At 37.6% G+C, this 20,352-nt stretch overlaps 1 protein-coding gene across 3 annotated transcripts in view; it reads left to right on the top strand.

Moving 5' to 3' along the window:
* The window catches only part of ASPH (aspartate beta-hydroxylase), a 220,290-nt gene that overhangs the window by 46,547 nt on the left and 153,391 nt on the right, over positions 1 to 20,352 (top strand). For all 3 annotated transcript variants that reach the window (XM_068525742.1, XM_068525741.1, XM_068525743.1), the window contains exon 4: positions 19,286 to 19,378. In XM_068525742.1, coding sequence (XP_068381843.1) covers positions 19,286 to 19,378 — 93 coding nt within the window. The remainder of the gene's footprint in view (positions 1 to 19,285; positions 19,379 to 20,352) is intronic.

The following is a 20,352-nucleotide window of genomic DNA, read 5'->3' as shown; positions in this document are numbered from 1 at the left end:
TTTTTTTTTAAGGCAGTCTTGTTTCTTCATGCTTCATTGTTACTAACTCTGGAAGACGTTTGATCAGTTTATGAGAAGTAAATAATTAAATTTGTGTGTTAAAAATGTTTGGAATCATTAATTTCTCATCAGGCTCTGCTTTTTTTGTCATGCTACTAATGCACATTTTATGTACAGAAATTAATTATGCTGTATTCTTGTAAGTGAAAAATAAGGATGTGAGATTATAATTTGCCATTTCTTTGGTATCCCTTCTGATCAGCCCTTTTGAAAAGCCTCTGATGAAGGTAAAATCCAGGTAGCTGGTGAACCCCTGACTTCTGTGACTGCCTTCAACTTGTGCTTAAGGCTTGCTTTGGTGAGAAAATAAAGTTATTTGCAAAACTGGTATAGAGTACTTTGAAGCTGAACAAAGTTGCTTTGCTTACATTTTATTTATTATGTATGTTACAATTCTTAGTCTTCTAAGGCTTTATTGTGTAATTTTCTGTTCGATCATAGAAATATTTTCCTAGCTTGTGTCTTTTAAGCTTAGGAACTTAGTTAAAAAGGCAAAAATGTAAAATGTATGTTTGAATGTTTATTTATGGTGAATTTTACATTGTACTATATTTACTCTGCATTTGCAGTTTGGAACAACCAAAGGCACTTTGAGGAATGTGCTCTGAGTTCAGATGGCCTTGTCTCCTCCGAGCTGCCCTTCCTCAGATGAAACTGCTGTTTGTCCAATTGAAAAGGCGCCGGGTTCTCTGGAATTTGGTACCAAAACAAGGAAGTGGCACTCAGGGGACTCCTTTTCTGCACTTTAGTTTCTTTCAGCTCTTATTTCCCCTGGGATGTGAGGGGTGAGGTGTAAGTCAGTTGGAGAGGTGTCTTCTGGGTGCTAATCTTATTAAATCCCTGAGGCCCAGCTGCCGGCTCACTGCGTCATGCAGGTGCCTCGGACATAATGTGCTGGACGATATCCTGCTTTTTCACCTTGTACTTGATTCTTTATTCTAGAAATTACCTCCCTGTCTTATAGAGCTGTATCCAGACGTGTAAGAAAAACTGTTTTCTCTGCTTGAATTCTGGTTTGTTTTCATTTACAGTTAGCTAGACGGGGCAAAATGTTTCCTCGTTTGGCCTGATGTTTATAACTTTGGAGTATTAGTAAAGGCAGATAGAAGCATAGACAGTTATGAATTTGAACACCTGGCAGTTATACCTTTGGGGGCTTGATACTCAGCAACCCTTTCGAAATCAGGTTCTGGTCTATAAAACAAGTAAAACGTTTTCTGCGTTTTGAGCTGTGGAAATTTCTTTGATCACCATGCATATTTGGAGCACTTTTATAAAATCCAGTGATGCAGACTTTATTATCACAAGTCGATTGATGGAACACTATGCTGAATTCTCTGCCTGTTATTTGTTGTGATAACTCTGTAATACACAGGAGTAGATATTAACTAAATTGTGAACTGTCTGAAGTTGGGAGTCAGGTTAGGCTGCATTTGAATCCCTCTTCAAAGCTGAGCCCAACATAGGGTATTTATTAAATATTTGCTGGGGTTAGTCCTGGTGAGTGAGAACGTCAGGAGTTACCCCTTGCATAATAAAATGCTGATTTTTTTTTTAAAACAGCTTAAATAAGTGAAAACAATTATTGGATGTATTTTGTTTTCCAAGAGAAATGACACTTTGAAGTTCAGACAATAAACTGACCTATGCTAGCTGAGGTCTTCAGGTGACCTTTCTGCTGTCTCATTTGTATTCGTGTCTGGATTTTATCTTTATTCAAGCTCTCAGTCTCTGGATGTAATCCCTTCTTAAACTTTTCGTCTTTCAGTCCTCTGATGTTCTGGTCTTCCCTCATCCCCGAGGGTTGGAAGGTTTGTAGCTTCCTTTTTTCAAAAACGTCTGTGATAATACTGTTACGCCATCTATTTAAAAATAAAAAGGAAAATGGTGTAGTGTCTTGACTTGCGTTTTGCCAAGACTAGACTTACGTTCTAGAGCAAGTCTGCCTAGCTCACAGAATCTTCTCTTAGGCGTTCAGGGCCTCATCTGTAGCCAATGTTGAAATAAATTATGATGCTTCGTGCGGGCAGGAGGAAGCTTTGAAACTGAGGCTCAGAGTGACTCACGGGTCTCACCAGAGACAGTGGGAGTGACTCGGATGACCTAAGTGTGACATGACACTCAGCCGACCAGTTCTGTGACCAACTCCCTGAAAGCCTGCAGCAGCTATAGTACTTGGGTTTCTGTAACGGAGCCAGTCTTCTAAAACTGTGGTGAAACCGCAGGTCCAACCCTGATTCAGCGTTTTAATTACACACAGAACATTTCACTTTGAAAGTGTGTGTGGGATAGTGGCCCTGAGGCAGGTGCCAAAATAATGTTAATTACCTTTAGGCAACTCCCTCAGGCTCTAAGGGAGGTATATAAGACCTGCTGCTTTCAAATTTCTGTGTAAGGATTACCAAATAGTCAACCGAGCTATTAACAGTAATCACCTTAAAACCATCAGAATAAACATACAGGGCAAAAAAGAAGTAAACAACATGGTGATTACTTTTTTTTTTTTTTTTTTGCCATTCTCTTTGACTGCAGCCACATCCTAATGGCTTGGGTTCCATTATCATTTCTCTACTCTGCACAGCATTTCTTTACTCTGAGAAGTGTTTTGAATCGTTGTTTCCTCTCTCATCGGTCATTTTTCTAGCAGCTGACCTTTGCCCTGGGTCTGCACCTCCTGCTTCTGGCCGCCTCCTTTCTCTCTCGCTGACTCAGTTTCTCTACCCTTAGACATGCCTTTGTTTCCTAGCCCTCAAAACATACGAATGCAGATCAAATTCTTCAAACTCTTATTCCTTTTCTGCCCACTGAGAATCTTGGGAAACCCCATAGATGATCAGTTTTCTTCTAAGGAGGGAAGAGAGGCCGTGATGGGCAACCCTGGGGTTTTGCTCACCCTTCTTTCTACCTGTTTTCTCATTGTAACATGACCGCCTCTTATACTCCTTGTAAAACTGTATATGGGACATTTACTAACTAACAGAATTCAGTAGTGTCCTCATCCTAACCCTTTGTTCATTCCTTCCTTTCTACAACTGCTACTTTGAGTTTTAGAATCCTGCATTTTCTATTCATTCATTCATTCATTCATTCCCTGCATTTTCTTGACTCTCCCCTCTTTTTTTGTTACTGACGGGCTCCTGTATTACCTTCTGTTTTCCAAGTGCTGTGCTTTCTTTCCTGTTTATACTCTTTCCTTCAGAGACTGAATATGATGATTGTTGTTTAAATTATTTGTTCAGGCTTTGTCGTGTCAAAAATATTGAAAAATGATTGAATATATTCTTTAAGTTCAGAAAAGACAGCTTAGGCTGATACTTTGGAATTTTATATAGTACAGTGGCACATTGTTAATTTGTATCACATTAGGGATTTATACCCAAACTGGAAAAGTTGTAAATCAAGTACTTATTATATTTTCATGTTTCTAATCAACTAATCTGATGTTGATCTAATATGTTGGCTTATTTATGTTAACTCTAGCCTTTTCATCAATATAGCTCTTTTGACTATATCATAATAGTGGAGGGGTAGGGGGATCGTCTGATTCCCACCATTCTGCTTTCTAAGGGGAAATCCAGGCCTCCCCAGTCAAGAACATGCAGGAATCAGGAGGGGACATTAGCATCATTATAAGTGTATTTTAATGCTTTATGCTAATTTCTTTTGCACACCGGATAATACCCATGTATTTAAAGGTTGTCATTACAAGAATAAGTTTGACATTTTACCTAAATAAACTTTCTTGGGGAGTGGTCCAAGATAGCATTCGGTATTACAAGGTGGTATGCTGTTTTTGCTAGAGTTTAAGAAAGAATTGGGCTTTGTCTGTGAAAAATAGTTGTTAGACACACACACTGGTTTTGGTTATGTATGCATATCAAGTAACTGGATAGATACAGATAGCCACATGGAACAGTTAATTCACGTTTCTGTTTTTAATGTAGTCATTGGTAAGATATACTAATACTTTTTTTCCAGAATGACAATGATGATATCTCAACCAAAATAAATTGCCATTCTCAAATTAACTGTCTCATTTGATGGAAACAAATTGCCATGAACAGAGAGAGGGGAAGAGATTTAGGAGTGGAGGGTGATTCAAACAACAGAATAGGAGTAAAAAAATCTCATACTGGAAGTGGGAGTGTGATTATGGTTTTGAGAAACATACAGAGGGGGTTCCACAGTTTCCAGCAGGAGTATGTGTGAAAGGGCTTAGGGGCTTTCTTGGGACACTTCAGACCTTAGTTGTAGGGTGACAGGTTGTACATGGTGCTGCCTCCACAGGGGATGAGCAGAAATCACCCTACCTCCTACCCTGGTGTCCCCAGGAAATGGATTGGCAACCTGGAACGCCACTTTGGAAAGTTTGCTGATATGTGAGTGTAAAATAACATTTATGTGACCAGGAGATAGAATTGGGAACATCAGTTGGTTGGGATGCTAGGTACAGCCTGGGTGGAAAAAGTGTACGGCGAGGTATATGGTACCTGACATTTGTTAGAAGGTTAAAAATAAACACATTATCAGAACTTTCATTTGCCTAGAGAAGAAACAGAAAGCCTTTGCAGAGTTTTTAGATGAAGAGTAAAAAAGTTAGTATATACCTCCATAATAGTATAATTCTTATTTATGTAATTTTTTATAAAGAAAGTTTGAAACTATGGGAGAAAAGCCATGACTATTCAGACAGTAAAGAGTAAAATTCTATCAAAATATGCTATCCTTTTTTTGAGTGGCAGTGATGATTGAGTAGGGAGATAAGGTCCCCAGGTCCTTTCACCCCTGGTGCTTGTAATTGATCATCTGTGTCCAAGCAGAAGTCCACTGGCATCAGGTACCACTGAGAGGGAAATGCCTGTGGTAATTAGACATCTCTAAAGCCAACAATTCTTTCAGACCTAAGGCAGGTTGTGAAGTTGATTAAATCAATGATTTTTTTAAAATGCATTTTTCGGTTATAGGTAGTGAAAGTAAGGTTCTAAAATGACGTATGAATGATAGATATTTGTATGTTGCAGGAGTGTATTTTTTTAATGGTGAATTTAAGTAAATTTGTTTAATAGTTGCAGCAATTGAAACTATTTTATAGATACTTATTTTTTATTACCTTAATATTTTCTGTTTGTAACATATTTTCATCTTGTAAACACCAACAGAAGGACCTGGTGGGGTAGCCAAGAGAAAAACCAAGGCTAAAGGTATTTTCCATTTTTCAAATTAGCCTTGAGTGAATCAAGTTTAATGCTTGAAAATGCATGACAGTTTATAGATAATGTTTTGTAGATGCAGCTACTAATGCTAAACATTATTGCTTTTTGGTTTTGGGTGCACCTTTGGTTGTAAGTAGTTTTATCAAGGTTTCATTAAAGAGTTTTCTGCCTCGGGCCTATAATTTTAAGTAATTTCCTTTTTCAGATTATCAAAACCTTGGAACAGTCTTTAAACCACACATTAAATTCACAGTATACACATCCTATCTACCTTGTAAAACCTTTCTTTAGTCTAAATTTTTTAGTTACTGTCGGAAATAAAGATGAGTTCATCAATGATTGATTTCCTTTTTCCAAAAGCTCTGATGATGCTGTCTTAGAGCACAATAAAAGCTAGTGGGACCAACTTGTAGTTTTCAGTAAAATGAAAACTTAGATTTCATTATGCCGGTATAGAATTTGCTGTGTTTGATATTTTGATTCATTAAAAATTATTACACCCGTCAACCATTCTGTGTAGGCTAACAGCTTATCATTGCAGCCTTATTTTATATTCCTTTGGTTTTTCTTGTTCACTTGTAAAGATTTCTGTCCTTTAGGGAGAGGGGCATGGGGAAAGTGCATGCTTTTCTTTATAAACTTGTAATCCTCTTTTGCGTTCAAGTGCTTGGCACATTGTATGTAGTTTGATTTTGGTGAAACATTAACAGGTGAGACTTTTACTGTGTGATTTACAGGGTTTTGTGATTTGTATTTTAACTTTAAGATTAGGAAATTTTAATGTTTTAACTCTGATATCCCGCCTGAATAATTCCCGGGAAGAAAAACAGAATTTTTACCATTTTATTCTTATGTAAGTTATTATGAAATAAATGGCCAATAAAGTATAATTTGACTCCTTGATCTAGAGAGGCAAATTCAACATTAAAGATTTAATATTTTAAAAACTGTGTGCAGAGTAAAACGTGCCAGCATTGCACCAGCATTCTGCTCTTGCAGTGTGGCTTATCTATGTTACTCTGAATGGCGTTGAAGAAGAATGAGAACTTGGAGGATGGTTGATGATTTATGAATTCTATTCTGTATTTTTACAAGGTTTTAATAAAATTGTCAGGAAGAATCGAATAACATTTTGTACTCTGTGAGTTTTACATGATTCTGATGGGCAGAAACATCTTCCACGTTTTATTATATTAAAGAAATCTTTCTCTTTTTTGTTTCTGCTTAAATGCTACATTATACAGTAACACCTTGCTTCTCTTACGATTTCTTAATGAGGAATCAAGAAGGTGAAATTCAAAGCTTTTGCTAGCAGCACTGTTCAACTTTATTTAAAGCAGGTTGAAAGCAGCACCTCACGTGAGATTTGGAATCACCTGTATATTCCGTTTAACTGTTCTCTCTTCTGTGAGCATGGACAGCATAGATGTTGGCTTGGAGTGGCTCTGCGTAAAATAACGGGAAATATACTTAAAGGAATACTGATTTCATAATGTTGAATAGAAGCAGAAAAGAAGTTCTCCTTGTCATCTTAGACACTGTAGATAACAAACTTAAAATTTTGTACTCATATGGAAATTGTATTTTTCTAAACTAAGAAAATTAAATGGTATTTAACTTTTCATTTGTGCGTTATATTTGTTTCCAAGGAGTGCAAGCACAGATATTTTCAGGACATACTTTTTTTGTTAGCGCTAAAGACTTTTAAATTATCTTTGTACAAATACTTGCAAGCTATGGAAAATTTGTTCCTACGTTGTCAGTGTTCCTTTAATTATGTTGTCATAGCTGTGATATGTGAGTTGTTAACACTCTGTGTAAAGTGCTGCCTTTATGGCTGGACTCATTTTATTAATATTGCATGTTAACCTTGTTTTGAGGCAAATCATACTATATTGCCAGCTGGAAAAATGATGGCAAGTTTCTAGCATTTCTTTTATAGCTGATACTTTATAGAGGTTTGCATCTGTTTTTAGGCAATTTAAAACTAGTGGATGAAAGGCACTTTTTGAATGGTCATTTCATGTTTGTGGGGAGATAGAAAAAAAGGCAATACTTTTGCACTAAGTTGCTATGAATTAAGAGATGACTTCAATAAACATTTTTCCCTTTAATTGGAAAACCGGAAAGTTAAAGAACTCACTAAAGAAGAGCCCAAGAAGGAAAAAGAGAAGCTTGAGTCAAGGAAGGAAAGTAAGCATGAAGAGAGAAAAAGGGGCAAGAAAGAAAAAGAGGATTACCGGAAGGAGAAGAAAATTGCGGATTCATATGTTTCCAGGAAAGAGTCTCCTAGGGTTAAAAAGGACAAAGAAAAGGAGAAAGCGGGACTAGGTAAAGGTACTAAAACCAAGGAAAATAGAAAAAAATCAACAAATATCAAGGATATTTCTGGTAAAGCGGCACCCAAAGACAAAGATGATAGAAAGGAAGGGAGAAGTTCTGCCAAACAGGCACACTTAGCAAAGGGAAGCAACCAGAAGAGAAAGAACTAAAGCTGCAACAGCGGTATCCCAGGAAATGGTCATATTCTTCATCGTGATTTGCTGCTGAAGGGCATAGAAAACTTGGTATTGCTCTGGTTGGGGAAGATGTGTCATTTAGCCATTGACTATATTTATTGGTGCTCAGCCAAGTAAATTCTTTGAAATTGAGGTACCTGTCTCATGCTTCGAAATTTAAAAGATGAAGCTTTAAAAAAATATGTAATAAAAATATGATGTAATAACGTCTATTTTTATTAACTTATTGATCGTGCATCAGGTAAATGTATATGTATAATATGAATTGTAATGATTTATTAATACAGAATATTTTCACTGGAGTTCAGCAAGAATATTAAAATTTTAAATAGTATTTATATGCAGAGTGATTTGTAAGTTTCAGGAAGGATAAATACTCAGGTAGGTAGGAGGTTATCTTCTTCTCTGTTAGCTGTTGTTTTTCTTCCCTCCTTTGCCTTCCTGCTTTCCTGCTTCCCATTCTTCTTCAGCTACCCTTTTCTTTCTCCACTTCCTTTCTCCATCCCCTTTTCCTTCCCCCAGCTCTTCCCAGGGCATCTCCTCACGAAGTTGCCTGCGTGTCTCCCTCCCCAGGCCCAGCCAGCACCATCCCCCTCCCCCTGCCCCCCTCTCAGGGGGCTGCTCCTTCCCCAGGCTCTTCCCCATTCAACTCCTTTTCATCTCTCCTCCTCGGTCTTTTACATCTCCTTTACCTCCTTTTTCACCCCCCTGTGCTGCCTCACTCGTCACCCCTCACCCTGCCTCTCCCTTTCCAACCATCCCTCCCCCACCTTCTCCTGCTGCCCAATAAATACTTAGTGTTCACTGTGTTCTGAGAATTCTAGAAACAGTCCTGGATTAAAGAATTTTATGTAGAAGAACAATTTTAGAATGCTTATTTGTGACATCTTTACAGACTCAAACTAGTTACAGAAAGGCTTTAATTATTTCAAATTAGGATATACTTTCATTTTATATCACACAATTTTTCAGTTATATTGGTGGAATGGCATATATTTTTCATATTTGATTGATCATACTTGTTTACCATTTCTAAGGAGTTGCAAATTTGAGATCAAAATTGAGTTCAGAAAACATTTAATAAAATGAAATTTCTATAAGAAATGCATTTCTACAAATGGTTTGTGCTGTTCTACATGAAGTCTTAATTCTGTAACCGTGACTGCTGGTGAAATTCAGCTACTGAATTTGAGAAGAATAACCTGATTTGTTGTAACTGAATCATAAGTGCTGCCACAAAATTTTTATTTTATTTTTGAAATAATTCTTCACCTTCTTCTTTGAAGAGCCTTTAAAAACAGAGATTTTGGCCCAATTAAAGATATTTCAAATCAGAAATGAGTAAGCGTTAAGTGCAAAATTTTCTAAAAGTATTGTGTTTTTGTTTTTTTAATATGCTGGCACCTTTTACTGCTTAAAATCAAACACCTGTACATTTAGTTACAAAAATTCCAACAGACATAATAGAATTATCCAGCAAGGGGGCAGGCCTAGAGAATATCTAGTCTAATATCTCTAATCCAATCCTATCATTCTGTTGTTTAAAAACTGAGTCCCAAAGAAATTGTCACATGGGTTAACTTGGGGCTTCATATGTTGATCAGTCCGGATTTTATTATTTTTATAGTTTGATTATAGGAGCACAGTAAACCTCAGTGAATTTTATGGCTCATTTGGTGGCAAATACAGGGGCAATGGCTTGAGGTGAATAGATCCCAAGTACAGACCTGTAATCAGCTGTTTCTTCCTAGCTCTCTTCTCAAATCTTGACTCTGCTGATTTCTACTTGACTTTATTCTATATGGAGGTGCTACCACTTGATGAGGAGGGTGGCCCTCGGGGGCCCCAGACACATTTTTCTAGTTTAGCCATCCTTGTACAAAGATGCAGTTTTCTGGGCTGGCCCTGGGAGGAAAGTCCTGGGAGATTCTGGCTGTTCTGTTTAGGCCTGGAAGCATCTGTGACCATTCCTGTAGTCGGGGACAGGCTAGCTCCTGTGCACAAAGCTTTGGGTGTGGGTTGAGGGGTTCCCTCTCAAACCACATGAAATGCTTCCTGCAGGAAAGGGTTTCTGGGAGAAGAAGAGGGAGACTCTGAGAACTGGACAGAATGAGAAGCAAAACTATATCCACCGACCATATAAAATTACAATCTTTAAAAAATATATCCTGATGTTAGGTCTTGCTAAGATAAATAGATTGAGTTTTTAAATTTATGTTTCAAATTTTAAGTGTTAATTTCTGTACAGATAACTTTTTTTTTTCTCCCTTGTAGAGAAGGGCAGCAAATTATAATGACCTTTACTGAGGGCATTCTAATAATTTTTACCTTGGTTTTTGAAGGACAGTCAATGGCTGTAGGGCATAAAGTACATAAATGCTAAATTCTAAGAAATCAGTGAAAAAAATTTAGACTAACCCTAATCAGCGTAAGCATATAAACATTATCTGTTGCTATTTAATAAAGCACCTGGAAATATTTTAGTTCTATCATTGAGTTTCCCTTTGAATAGCAACTCAAGAATTGAAACTCCTGTCCTAAAATATTAAAAATATTTCAAGAGCCCTTGAGAACTGGGAATTGGCTTACTTTCTTTTTTTTCTTTCCTTCCATTTTCTTCAGTAAATAAAGATTTCAACTGAATTTTATTGAAGTTGAGGCAACACTTTACTCAGATGCATTGGCCCTTACTGTTCACCTAAAAAACTTAGTGGAAATACGCTTTTGGTCATGATTAATGGGTTAAAATTATACTTGCTTTCTCAGTTTTACTTACTTTTTTATTCGGTATGTAGTTATTTCTATATTCTGCTGCTTCATATTGTTATGTAAGGATAATTAAAACCAGAAAGGTCACCTTTTTGAAATGTCAATGAAAAACAGGGACAAAAATTACATAACTTGAAGTAGTTGGGAGTCAGAAAAAGTCCTGAAAAGTGAAAATTAAATACTGAGTATAAATGTATTTTGTTATATCACTAACATTACTTAAGCTACACTAAGAGGTGATGCATAGAATTCTAAAAAATGACATTCTTGGCATAATTTTCCTTTGTATGATAACATTTCCCATGTGAGTAGCAGTCATCGTAAAGACGGTCAGTTTTACAAAAATGTTTGAGAGCTTATCAGTTTTTCCAGGAATCTGTTATCCTATAGTGTTCAGAATACTTTCTTTGGAAGAACTTTATAATCATTGATATTTTTCCTTCAGTTGTGGTATGTAATTTCTGTGTTTCATTGGTTAATGGCTTTGTGTGTGAATTTCAATTATTTCTAACATCGCTTGTAATCAACTATTTGCAATCTTATTTTTTTCAAGATTTTCAGTTTTACTTTATGGATGATTTGCATTGTGTATAGGTGGTCCCACAGCATTTCAAAATGAGGGAGAGACTGGTAAAGAAATTGACATAAATCTGTTAGCATGAAAGTTTGAATTAATCCTGGGGAATTAATTCTGCCAGAGATTGGCTCATAGAGAGTATTTTGTAGTGTTATGGCCTGTGTAGCCATCCAACTTTGTAACTTCAGAGGTTCTCATAATGATTACTTGGGTAATAAGGACTCCCTGTATATACTTCCATTAGAAAACAAAGAAAGATAGCAAACAAGTATGATTTTAAATGTTAATGGTTTGGGAATTCCCTGGCGGTCCAGTGGTTAGGACTCTGTGCTTCACTGCAGGGGCCACGGGTTCCATCCCTGGATGGGGAAGTGAGGTCCCACATGCCGCACGGCCAAAGGAAACAAAATTTTTTTAGTGATTTAAGTTAACTGTAGATGTCATTTTCCATGAAATGGGTCTGCTGATTTAGTCTGTGTCTCCAGACTTTTATTCCTTTCTCCTGTGTCTTTCACTGTTCCTTCTGTTAATGCCCATTGGTAACAATTCTCCAAATCGGTTACTCAGTTCACTATAAAATGCATCTTGGAAATGCTGGTTTTTCTCTCCTTTCCCTCAAGGTGGTTGTGCATGCGTGGCTGGTATGTTGTTAGCACTCGTGCTTCCCTTTCTTTTGTCAGAACAATGGTAATAATTCTACCAAGTTGTTTCAGTCAGTTGTTAAAAGTTTGGAAGCACTGTGGCTATGATTCCCACTCCTTTTATCAACAGATAGTGAGACAAATAGTTAAGTTCTTTATTCTTTGTAACTAATGTATCATTGTGAAATGGGTGTACTGGGTCCTACTTTGTTTTACTGAGATCATTGAGCGGGCAAATAAAAGTAATTCTAAATGTTACATATGTATAAAACTGCAAGAATGCTTAGTTATTTAAAGGATACTGCTACAACATGGAAACACAAGATGTGAAATGTAAAGGTTAGAAAAAAGTTATGAAGAAATAAAGTGTAGTCTTAAGTATACGGTATAATTGAGAAATTTCATACCCAGTCTAAGTGTGAAAAACTATTTATAAGTTTGCTTTGTATCCAGAACACATTTTTCCATAGAAGCGATTTTATGGTCTTTAGAGGTTTTCTATCCAGTCCACAAAAACCTATTCAATTCCTAATTTCCAGTTCTGCAAGTCTCAGTGTAACTATGTTTCTATGGAAAAAGCATTCATCATTCTTCCTCAGGATATTAGGAACACGTTTAGCTTTACTTCTAAGTATTTTCCAGAATTCTTCTGGTTACGTGTGTGAATCCATTCCAATTAGCTTACGTGGACCAAAAACATTGATTGGTTCACGTGACTGTAAAGCCCAGGCGTAGCTGTGGTTTTTGTCCTTTGGTTATGCTAGCTCTGGGTGTTCAGACAGTGGTCTGGACCTCTCTCTCCATCTTTGGACTCTCTCAGGAGGTGGCCTTCCTTCTCAGGCAGCCTGGAGTCCCCGGTGCGCCTATTTATTCCTAATTCTTACAGAATGGGGGATGGGGTAACCAAGCTGTGACTGCAAGACCAAGGGCATGTGAGTGCCACCCTTAAAACTGGGATGATGGAGAACCGGTCCCTCAACGAAATGAGTGCGCTTTTACCGGGAGAAGGGGGACTAGGTGCAGGGCAGGCCACACAGTGAATATTTATACCCTGTATTTCATCCGCACCAAAGGCAGGCACTTTCTGGAATTGTTTTCCCCTTCTCTCCTCCTCACCCCATGCCTCCTGCTGCCGCCCAGATATGAAGGGTTGAATGGGATGAGCCTGAATGGGTATCTCAGAGTTAGAGCCCTGGGAATAGAGAGAACTCATCCCAACCCTTGGTCAACAATAACTTTAGGCAGTTAAAGGAATGTAAGAGAATATTGCCATTTGATAAATACTGCCATTTAGTTATCAGGTGAATTAGTTTATTTTGTTAAGCTCTTTACATTTTCCCCTGGCTCTGTCTAAAGAGAAAGTGTTTGTTCTTAGGAAACTGAAGGGTGAGTATTACATCGCAGACCCAGAAGGCTTATTCTCATGCACATCTTGTTTGGGGTACTTGGAAAAAATCCTCAGTAACAATCTTTAGTGTCAGGCCCTACCTTCTCCATTTGCCTGAGGATAAAACCACATGAACTAGATGTTTATTACTGGTTTTGGATGTCATTTTTACGTAGAAATCAATTTCTGCAAAAGCTTCCATTTTCTAAGCCCTACAGAGCAGAAAATCATCTATTTTTCTTTGTTCTCATTTCATACCTCATTTGATTTCACTTCATGTATGTATTTAATCACTCTTTATTAGCATCTATCCATCATAGAGGTCTGTCTGTCACTTCTTCCTTGCCTCAAATATTTCTTCTCAAAGAGATTAGAGGAAGGCATATACTTAAAGTTTCTGTGTTGTTTTTGATAATGAAATAAAGACCCACATGCTGTGTCATCTCTATTTCCCATTTATTGATTCGTTGAAGAAATATTCAGAGTATCTGCAGTGTATTGGGGGCTGTTCTAGGCCCTGCGGATACAGTCCCTACAATGAAATGCTCTGAGCTAAACAGGGGATGGAGAAAAAATAAACTGGACTATTGCCTGTCCTGCCCACTTCCCCTCTGCGTACAACATGCTCCCACTGTGTGGTGGGCTGCCTTCTGCCTCTCTCGCAGTATCCAGCTAAGTCATCACATCTGTCCTCACGTTCTCTGATCCTCCCAGGTGGTTGGATTGTGTGCCTTCCAATTATCATGCTCTTCACTTTGCTTCATTCCGGGACTTTGTTATTAGACTATGATTTATGTCCAGTACCTATCATAGTAACTGACATTAACAGGCATTCAATGGATGTTTATTGAATGGTTAACATATAAAGTAGATAATTAAAATATATTTCAGGTCTGTATACACTGTTAGTAATATTAGAAAGGTGAAAAATGTTTAAAAAAATTTTTTAAGGAAAAACCCGGAAGCTTTTTCAGTAATTTGTTTTAACCACCTTGTAAGTTGCCTTAAGCTTTGTTCATGTTGTGTGTATGTGTGCAAGGCAGGCGGGAGGGAGAGGTAGATTTGTTTCTTTAGAAGAAATAAAGGAAAACATTAACTGATGGGGAAAATGTGTATTTTCTGGGTTTAAATTATCTCATTTAATTCTTAAAAGCCTTCTAATGAGTTACTATTTTATCCGCCTTCCATACTTGTGGAGACCAAAGTTGTAGCAGTGGGAATGTGTTCAAGATGGGATTCAAATGGAATTCAAAGGCAGCCCTCTTGGCTGATGTTCCTAAGCTCCTACACATGATCTCCTGTTGTGAGATGTTAAACTGAGTCCACTCCAAGCCCATCTTTGTGGAGTCCCTCCATTGGTCCTGAAACCAGGCTCTTAGGAATCTTTTTGGCAGTGTTTAATTCTTTTGAGATTTATGTCATCCTCTTCCTGAAGCCTGTCTGTCCGCCTTGGGTCATGTGAAAATGATTTGAATATGGAATGGCTCTTAACTGCATGTCAGGGAAGCTCTTACAGTTCCTGGCAGTAGGGCTGCTCTTGGGATACCTGCCAAGATTGTACCTGCTGATTATACAAGCGAAGAACAACAGCAAGGATAGCATGGCAAATCAGTACGTGTGCCTTTCTGGTTTATTGATTTCCCAGAATATTTCTCAAGTTTCGTGTACCGGTTAGGGCTGTTCTTGGGGTATATTGATTTATACCCCAGTCTAACATGTTAGACTGCTTGCATCTGAGACAGCAGCAGCCCCGAGCACTTGCCTGCAAGAATCGCAGCAGCTGGAGTAACCTGGATGGGTAAGATCAAACTTTTTATTCCTCTGTATGCCACTGAATTAGTAAATCAAAGATTGAGAAACTAATTTTTAAAATGTCTTAGCTTTTATGGGCTAAGATTGTGAGAGCCTATGAAGCATCATACTATGTATAATCCTTACTGGCCCACATTTTGTTGAGAAAGCAGTTTGTATATGATTCTTATGAAAAGCGAATCCTTCACTCTCATTCAGAGTACGAGCCGGGTGTCTGGGACCTTTCTTTCTTCTTTTTTTTTTTTTTAAAGATTTTTTTTTTTTTTTTTGACGTGGACCATTTTTAAAGTCTTTATTGAATTTGTTACAATATTGCTTCTGTTATTTGTTTTTGGTTGTTTGGCTGCAAGGCATGTGGGATCTTAGCTCCCTGACTGGGGATTGAACCCGCACCCCCTGCGTGGGAAGACAAAGTCTTAACCACTGGACTGCCAGGGAAGTCCCATGTCCAGGACCTTTCTGATCCTCAGGCCCGTGCTCTCCAGCTGTGTTGGCCACCTGGTCATTCTTCACTCCCGGCACCCTCCCTGCTGAGGAATTTTGTACTTGCTGGTCCAGAGCTTTACCTGGAGACTCTTCCCCGGTGTAAGTCACAGGGCCACATCCCTGATGTCCTTCAGGAATCTGTTCCAGTCTTTTCCGCGAGTCCTTTCCTCATCAGTTCATTGTAAATAGTCCCGCCCCCTTTCCCTAAGGGCCTGCCACTTTCCCCAAGTGGTATACTCTAAAGAGTTCATGTTTCTTATCTTTTTAATTGATCCCTTTCTGTGGCGGGTAGGGGTTTTGTGTGTTGCTTTTCTATAGAACAATGCTTTGCATTAGTGGGTGCTAAACATTTGTTGAATGAATGAATGTAATATGCAATTTAGTAACCTTTAAAATGTTACGTATTTATGGGAAGGAAATCCACTTATTCTTTCCTCTTATGGTCAGGTGTAGTTGGGTAGTAGTGAATGAAGTAAGCTGATATTGGGCTAGAGTAATTGTATCAGGTAATTAAATTTGCTATGAATGGTTGATTTAAAGTGCTCATTTCATTTACTTTTTATAACTTGATCCATTTTTTAATTACAATTGGAAGAAAATTTATACATTTATTAAATGTAAACATTAAAAAAAATTTTTCCGTATTTGTCTCATGTGCTCAAAGAACTAAAAACAAGGTGTGTTTTAAGGGAACTAGTTGGTTTTCCAAATCATGCAGGAGCTGTCATGGTTGACGTGCAACGTTCATTCAGCCCTAGATAATCACTGTCAAACAACTGTGGTCGTCCTCCTGCTCTTGCCAGTTTAGGAATGGAAGTGGGTTCTGGTTCTGACTATTAAAACTGAAAGGGAAGAATGGTGAGAAGTTCCAGGAAAGACTTCCTCAAGCCTAAGAGAAGCAGAACAAGAGGTGGTCCTTTGCTTCTGGACATCGTCTTGTCTGAAAGAGGAGCTTGCAGCTGGGAGAGCCCGGATTGCCGCCCTGAAGACAAAGCCAGGGCTGAGAGCCAGCCGACCTGCTGTTAAATAATAAATTTCCTTCTTGCTCAAGCCAGCGTGAGTCGGTGTTTTGTTGTTTGCAGTCACATCGACATCAGAACCGATACATTCATTTCATAACCTGATGTTGAAGATTTATTTCGGAGCTGTATCCTTGCCATGTGTACCTCATAATAAATCCAATTTGAAAACCTTTCCTTTGCCTTATTTTATTTATTTTTCTTGTTTAATTTTTGTTTACTTTTTGCCTAAAATCTTGTATGAGACATGGATTTACCACTATTTTCTGGGGAATGCTTCATGGATTCATGGATTAAAATGGACTTGGGTAACAAAAAATCTTGGAAACATCACAGTAAAAGCTTCCATATAGGTTATCAAAACAGTAAGAATTATTCTAAAATGTGTTTTTGTTAAATATTAGGAAGTTTATAAGGGTCTGGGGAAAGAGATGTGTTAATGTGATCTTCAGCTTCTTTGAAGTTTACAAAATAGTTTATTTTTGCACTGATTTCACCTCTGGAAAATAGCTGTGACCAGGTATTAGTACATTTACAATTCAGCTGCTGCTTTGGACAGAAAAGAAAACTACTCAGTATTTTCTCTTGTTATGCGCTTTTGCTTTCTCCTGTTGTTTTTCACGTTTTACAGTGTCAATTTTAGAGACCAATAACTCCCAGCTGATTTAGAGAAAGCTGTTTATTAGGGGCATTGTGGGTCTGAATATTGATGTACTAGTTGTTTTCAAGCACTTTTAGGATCAAAATTTTTTTCAAATGAAACTTTTCTCGGAATCCAGTAAGAACGGGATTTTCAGGCAGCTTAAATCTTTATTGTTTGATGGGGGAATATTTTACTGCTTATCGAACCCATGGAGCACAGTTTTGAAAGCCTGCTACAGATGGGATTAGTGAAGAATGACCCTGTAATTTTTCATCCAAACTGAGATGCTTTTGAGAGTGAAGTCATTATACCAGGACAAAAGACAAACCGGACCGTCCGGGCAAATTAGGCTTGTGGTACTGAAATGGTGGATGCCGCTAGAGCACAAATAGGCATCTCGTTGGTAAATAGTAGCAGGGAAATTGATGTGAGTCCCCCTTGCCTCCTCTACAGCCCTAAGCCTCGCTGGTGCAGCTATAGCCTTGGCCCTGCAGAGAGTCTGCAGCCCTTTAAAGAGCAGAGCAGTCACACACGGGGTGTGCTCAGCCCTTTTGCAGCAGTTTATTGAGCACCTGCTATGTACCAGGTGTTTTCTGAGATGCTGAGAGTGCAAAGATAAATGACTTGATTCTGAAGACTCAAAGTTTAGCCTGTTCATTCAGCAAAACTTGGCCGTAAGTCCATACCTGTTCCAGTAACAGTTAAGAGACGTAAGCATGGGTTATTTAAGTGGAAAAGGGCATGGGAATTTTCAGCCCTGAATTTGGAATTTGAAATGAGATGTTTTAATAAGCCTTCATCCCTTACCCCCATGCCCTGAAAGTGAATTACAATTAGGATCTGTGCCTATGTGTGTATGCTTTCTCAGGAATCTCTAGTTAGGAGTAGAACACGACTGTATGTATTGGTGTTTGTTTTCTAACGTTAGGTTTTTTGGGTAAGTCGTATCAGAAATAAGTAACTAGAGGAAATATAAATGATGAGGTGGGATCCTGTGAATCTGTTTCAATGTCTTTTTAGGATCTGGGAGAGGATGGTGGGAGGGTGTTTTTGTCAGTGGGAGAAAAATGAAGAGCTATAGAAAAGGGAACAATAAGGGAAAATATAAAGAACCAAAACAGAAGAGTAAGTGACATTGAAATGAGGATTTTCCAGAATGCAATAGTATATCTCCATTGAGTTGTATAAAGCTGCGTAAGATTAGAAAAGGCCTCTCAGTTCTGTCCTGACCTTTTCATTCCAGCTATTGACATGCAGAACACATGCTCTATAGTAGCTACTCTTGGTACAAGATTCTCGGTGGGGTACCGAAGAGCCCAGGGTTTGATAAATGGAATTGTCAGGCTCATGACAATCTAATTTAGTTTTCTAAATAGTTGTATTTAATTGAGGATGTATTTTAATGTGCTACATATAAAATATCAAAGAACTAGCAGTATAATAGATTTTAGACCAGCATTGACTTTAAAAATCATCTTTCATGTTAATTTACCCTGATGTCTTATCTTCCTTAAGACAAAAAAGGAAAAACATAACTTTTTTTTCCGTATTTTTTTATGGAATAATATTGCTCATAAATGTTACCTTTAGAAGATTGTATATAGTGACTTATGTATTATTTCCTCTCATATTTAACTATAGTTTTCAAGAAGAATAATTATATATAAATCAAAATATGGAGTGCATGCAAATAACAGTAGAAAGTTCCAGAGTATCTTAATTGTCTTATTGCTGAATTCGGAGTCCAAGAGTTAGAAGTTAATTAGTCCCTTACGAACACGAGAGGAGATTGAACTCATACTGAATTTTCTTTTGGCAAGTTCAGATATGACTTTTTATTTTACTTTGCTTATTGTTTTTGTGACTATATTTTAGAGATTTGTGAAGATTCAAACAATGATTTATTATTATTTTTTAAATGAGAAGTTAATTTAGGCAAAGAGATGTTAAAGGCCCAGATGAAGTTAAAGAACAAACTATTTTCCTACTTCAGTTTTTAAGCATATCAACATTTTCATGTAATATAAAGTCTTGGAAACTTTGAATTACTGGCAGTATTGATGAAGTGTTTGGAAACATTGTTTTACTTGGTTTAACATGTCAAAAATTTTTTAAAAAAGGAAAAAAACCTTAAGTTAATTTTGTGAATAAAAATGCAGGCCTTAAAGAAAGATCTGCTCCAAAGCCAACAGTCCCACCAGAAGAGGCCGAGCCGTACCCTTGGCTGCAGGATCAGGTTCTGGAGGGGCCAGGTAAGCTTTCCTCTAATTCTGACTGGATGCACCTCAGCTGCCAGGTATCCCAGGTAGCACTTTCCACAGTCATGTTTTACCCATCATTTTGTTTCACAATGTTTGCAGAATAATGAAATGCTTTCTCTTCTTGTCTTCTGAAATTTTATAGTGAACTCTATTCTTTTCTAGAAAAAGTTTATACAGGATCGTTGTAATTTTTGAGATCAAGAATCCAAGGCACAGGAGGTTTCTCCTTGTCTGAACATAGTTAGAAACATTGTGAACTAAATGCCATGTTTCTTGATTCCAAGTCCAGGACGACTGTGCCATATTACATTGAAAGTAAAATTACACACGTACTGCACACTAGTTTGGTCACATTATTTAATAGAGTAGGTCTACTGTGTTTCCAGTCTATTTAATATGAGTCTCCTGTCTACAACAAAAGACTTCTCAGGCCTCCGTGTGATCCTCTGTGAAGCCTGTTTTACATCTGCATGAATTCATAGCTCATTTCAAGTATTTCCTCAGTCACTCAAGGGCCTGTGACCCATAGGATGAAAACTCCTGAAGTCTCTTAATAAATTGGTAAATGAAATTTGGTTCCATTACTGTCATTTCCTATTCGTGCTTTGATTTTTGTTGCAAAGTACTATTTAATTTCTGTACATTTTTCATTTACCCAGTAGTTCTCAAAAATTTGGTTTCATTTTGCCACCTATTGGAAGTGTTAGGTATGACACTGCATATTTACTGGCAACTTTATTGCTGAGTCCAGATGGTATCAATACTTGGGCTGACTTTATCACTAGGTGCTGGTGAATACTATTTGATTTACCTTCCTTCCTTTTAATAAAAATCAGTATGTTGCTCTTATTTTTTGTTGTTGCTCAAATAATCCCAGGAGAATTTCCTGTCTCTCTCCCATTCCTGTAGAATTGCTGTAATCATACCATGGCTTCAGAGCAAGAGTGATGTTTTTCTTTTTTTTT

This window comes from Eschrichtius robustus, chromosome 17, assembly GCF_028021215.1.
Source record: "Eschrichtius robustus isolate mEscRob2 chromosome 17, mEscRob2.pri, whole genome shotgun sequence".
NCBI lineage: Eukaryota > Metazoa > Chordata > Mammalia > Artiodactyla > Eschrichtiidae > Eschrichtius > Eschrichtius robustus.
The sequence above is the reverse complement of the archived record's forward strand: the minus strand, read 5'-3'. Positions and strand labels throughout refer to the sequence as shown.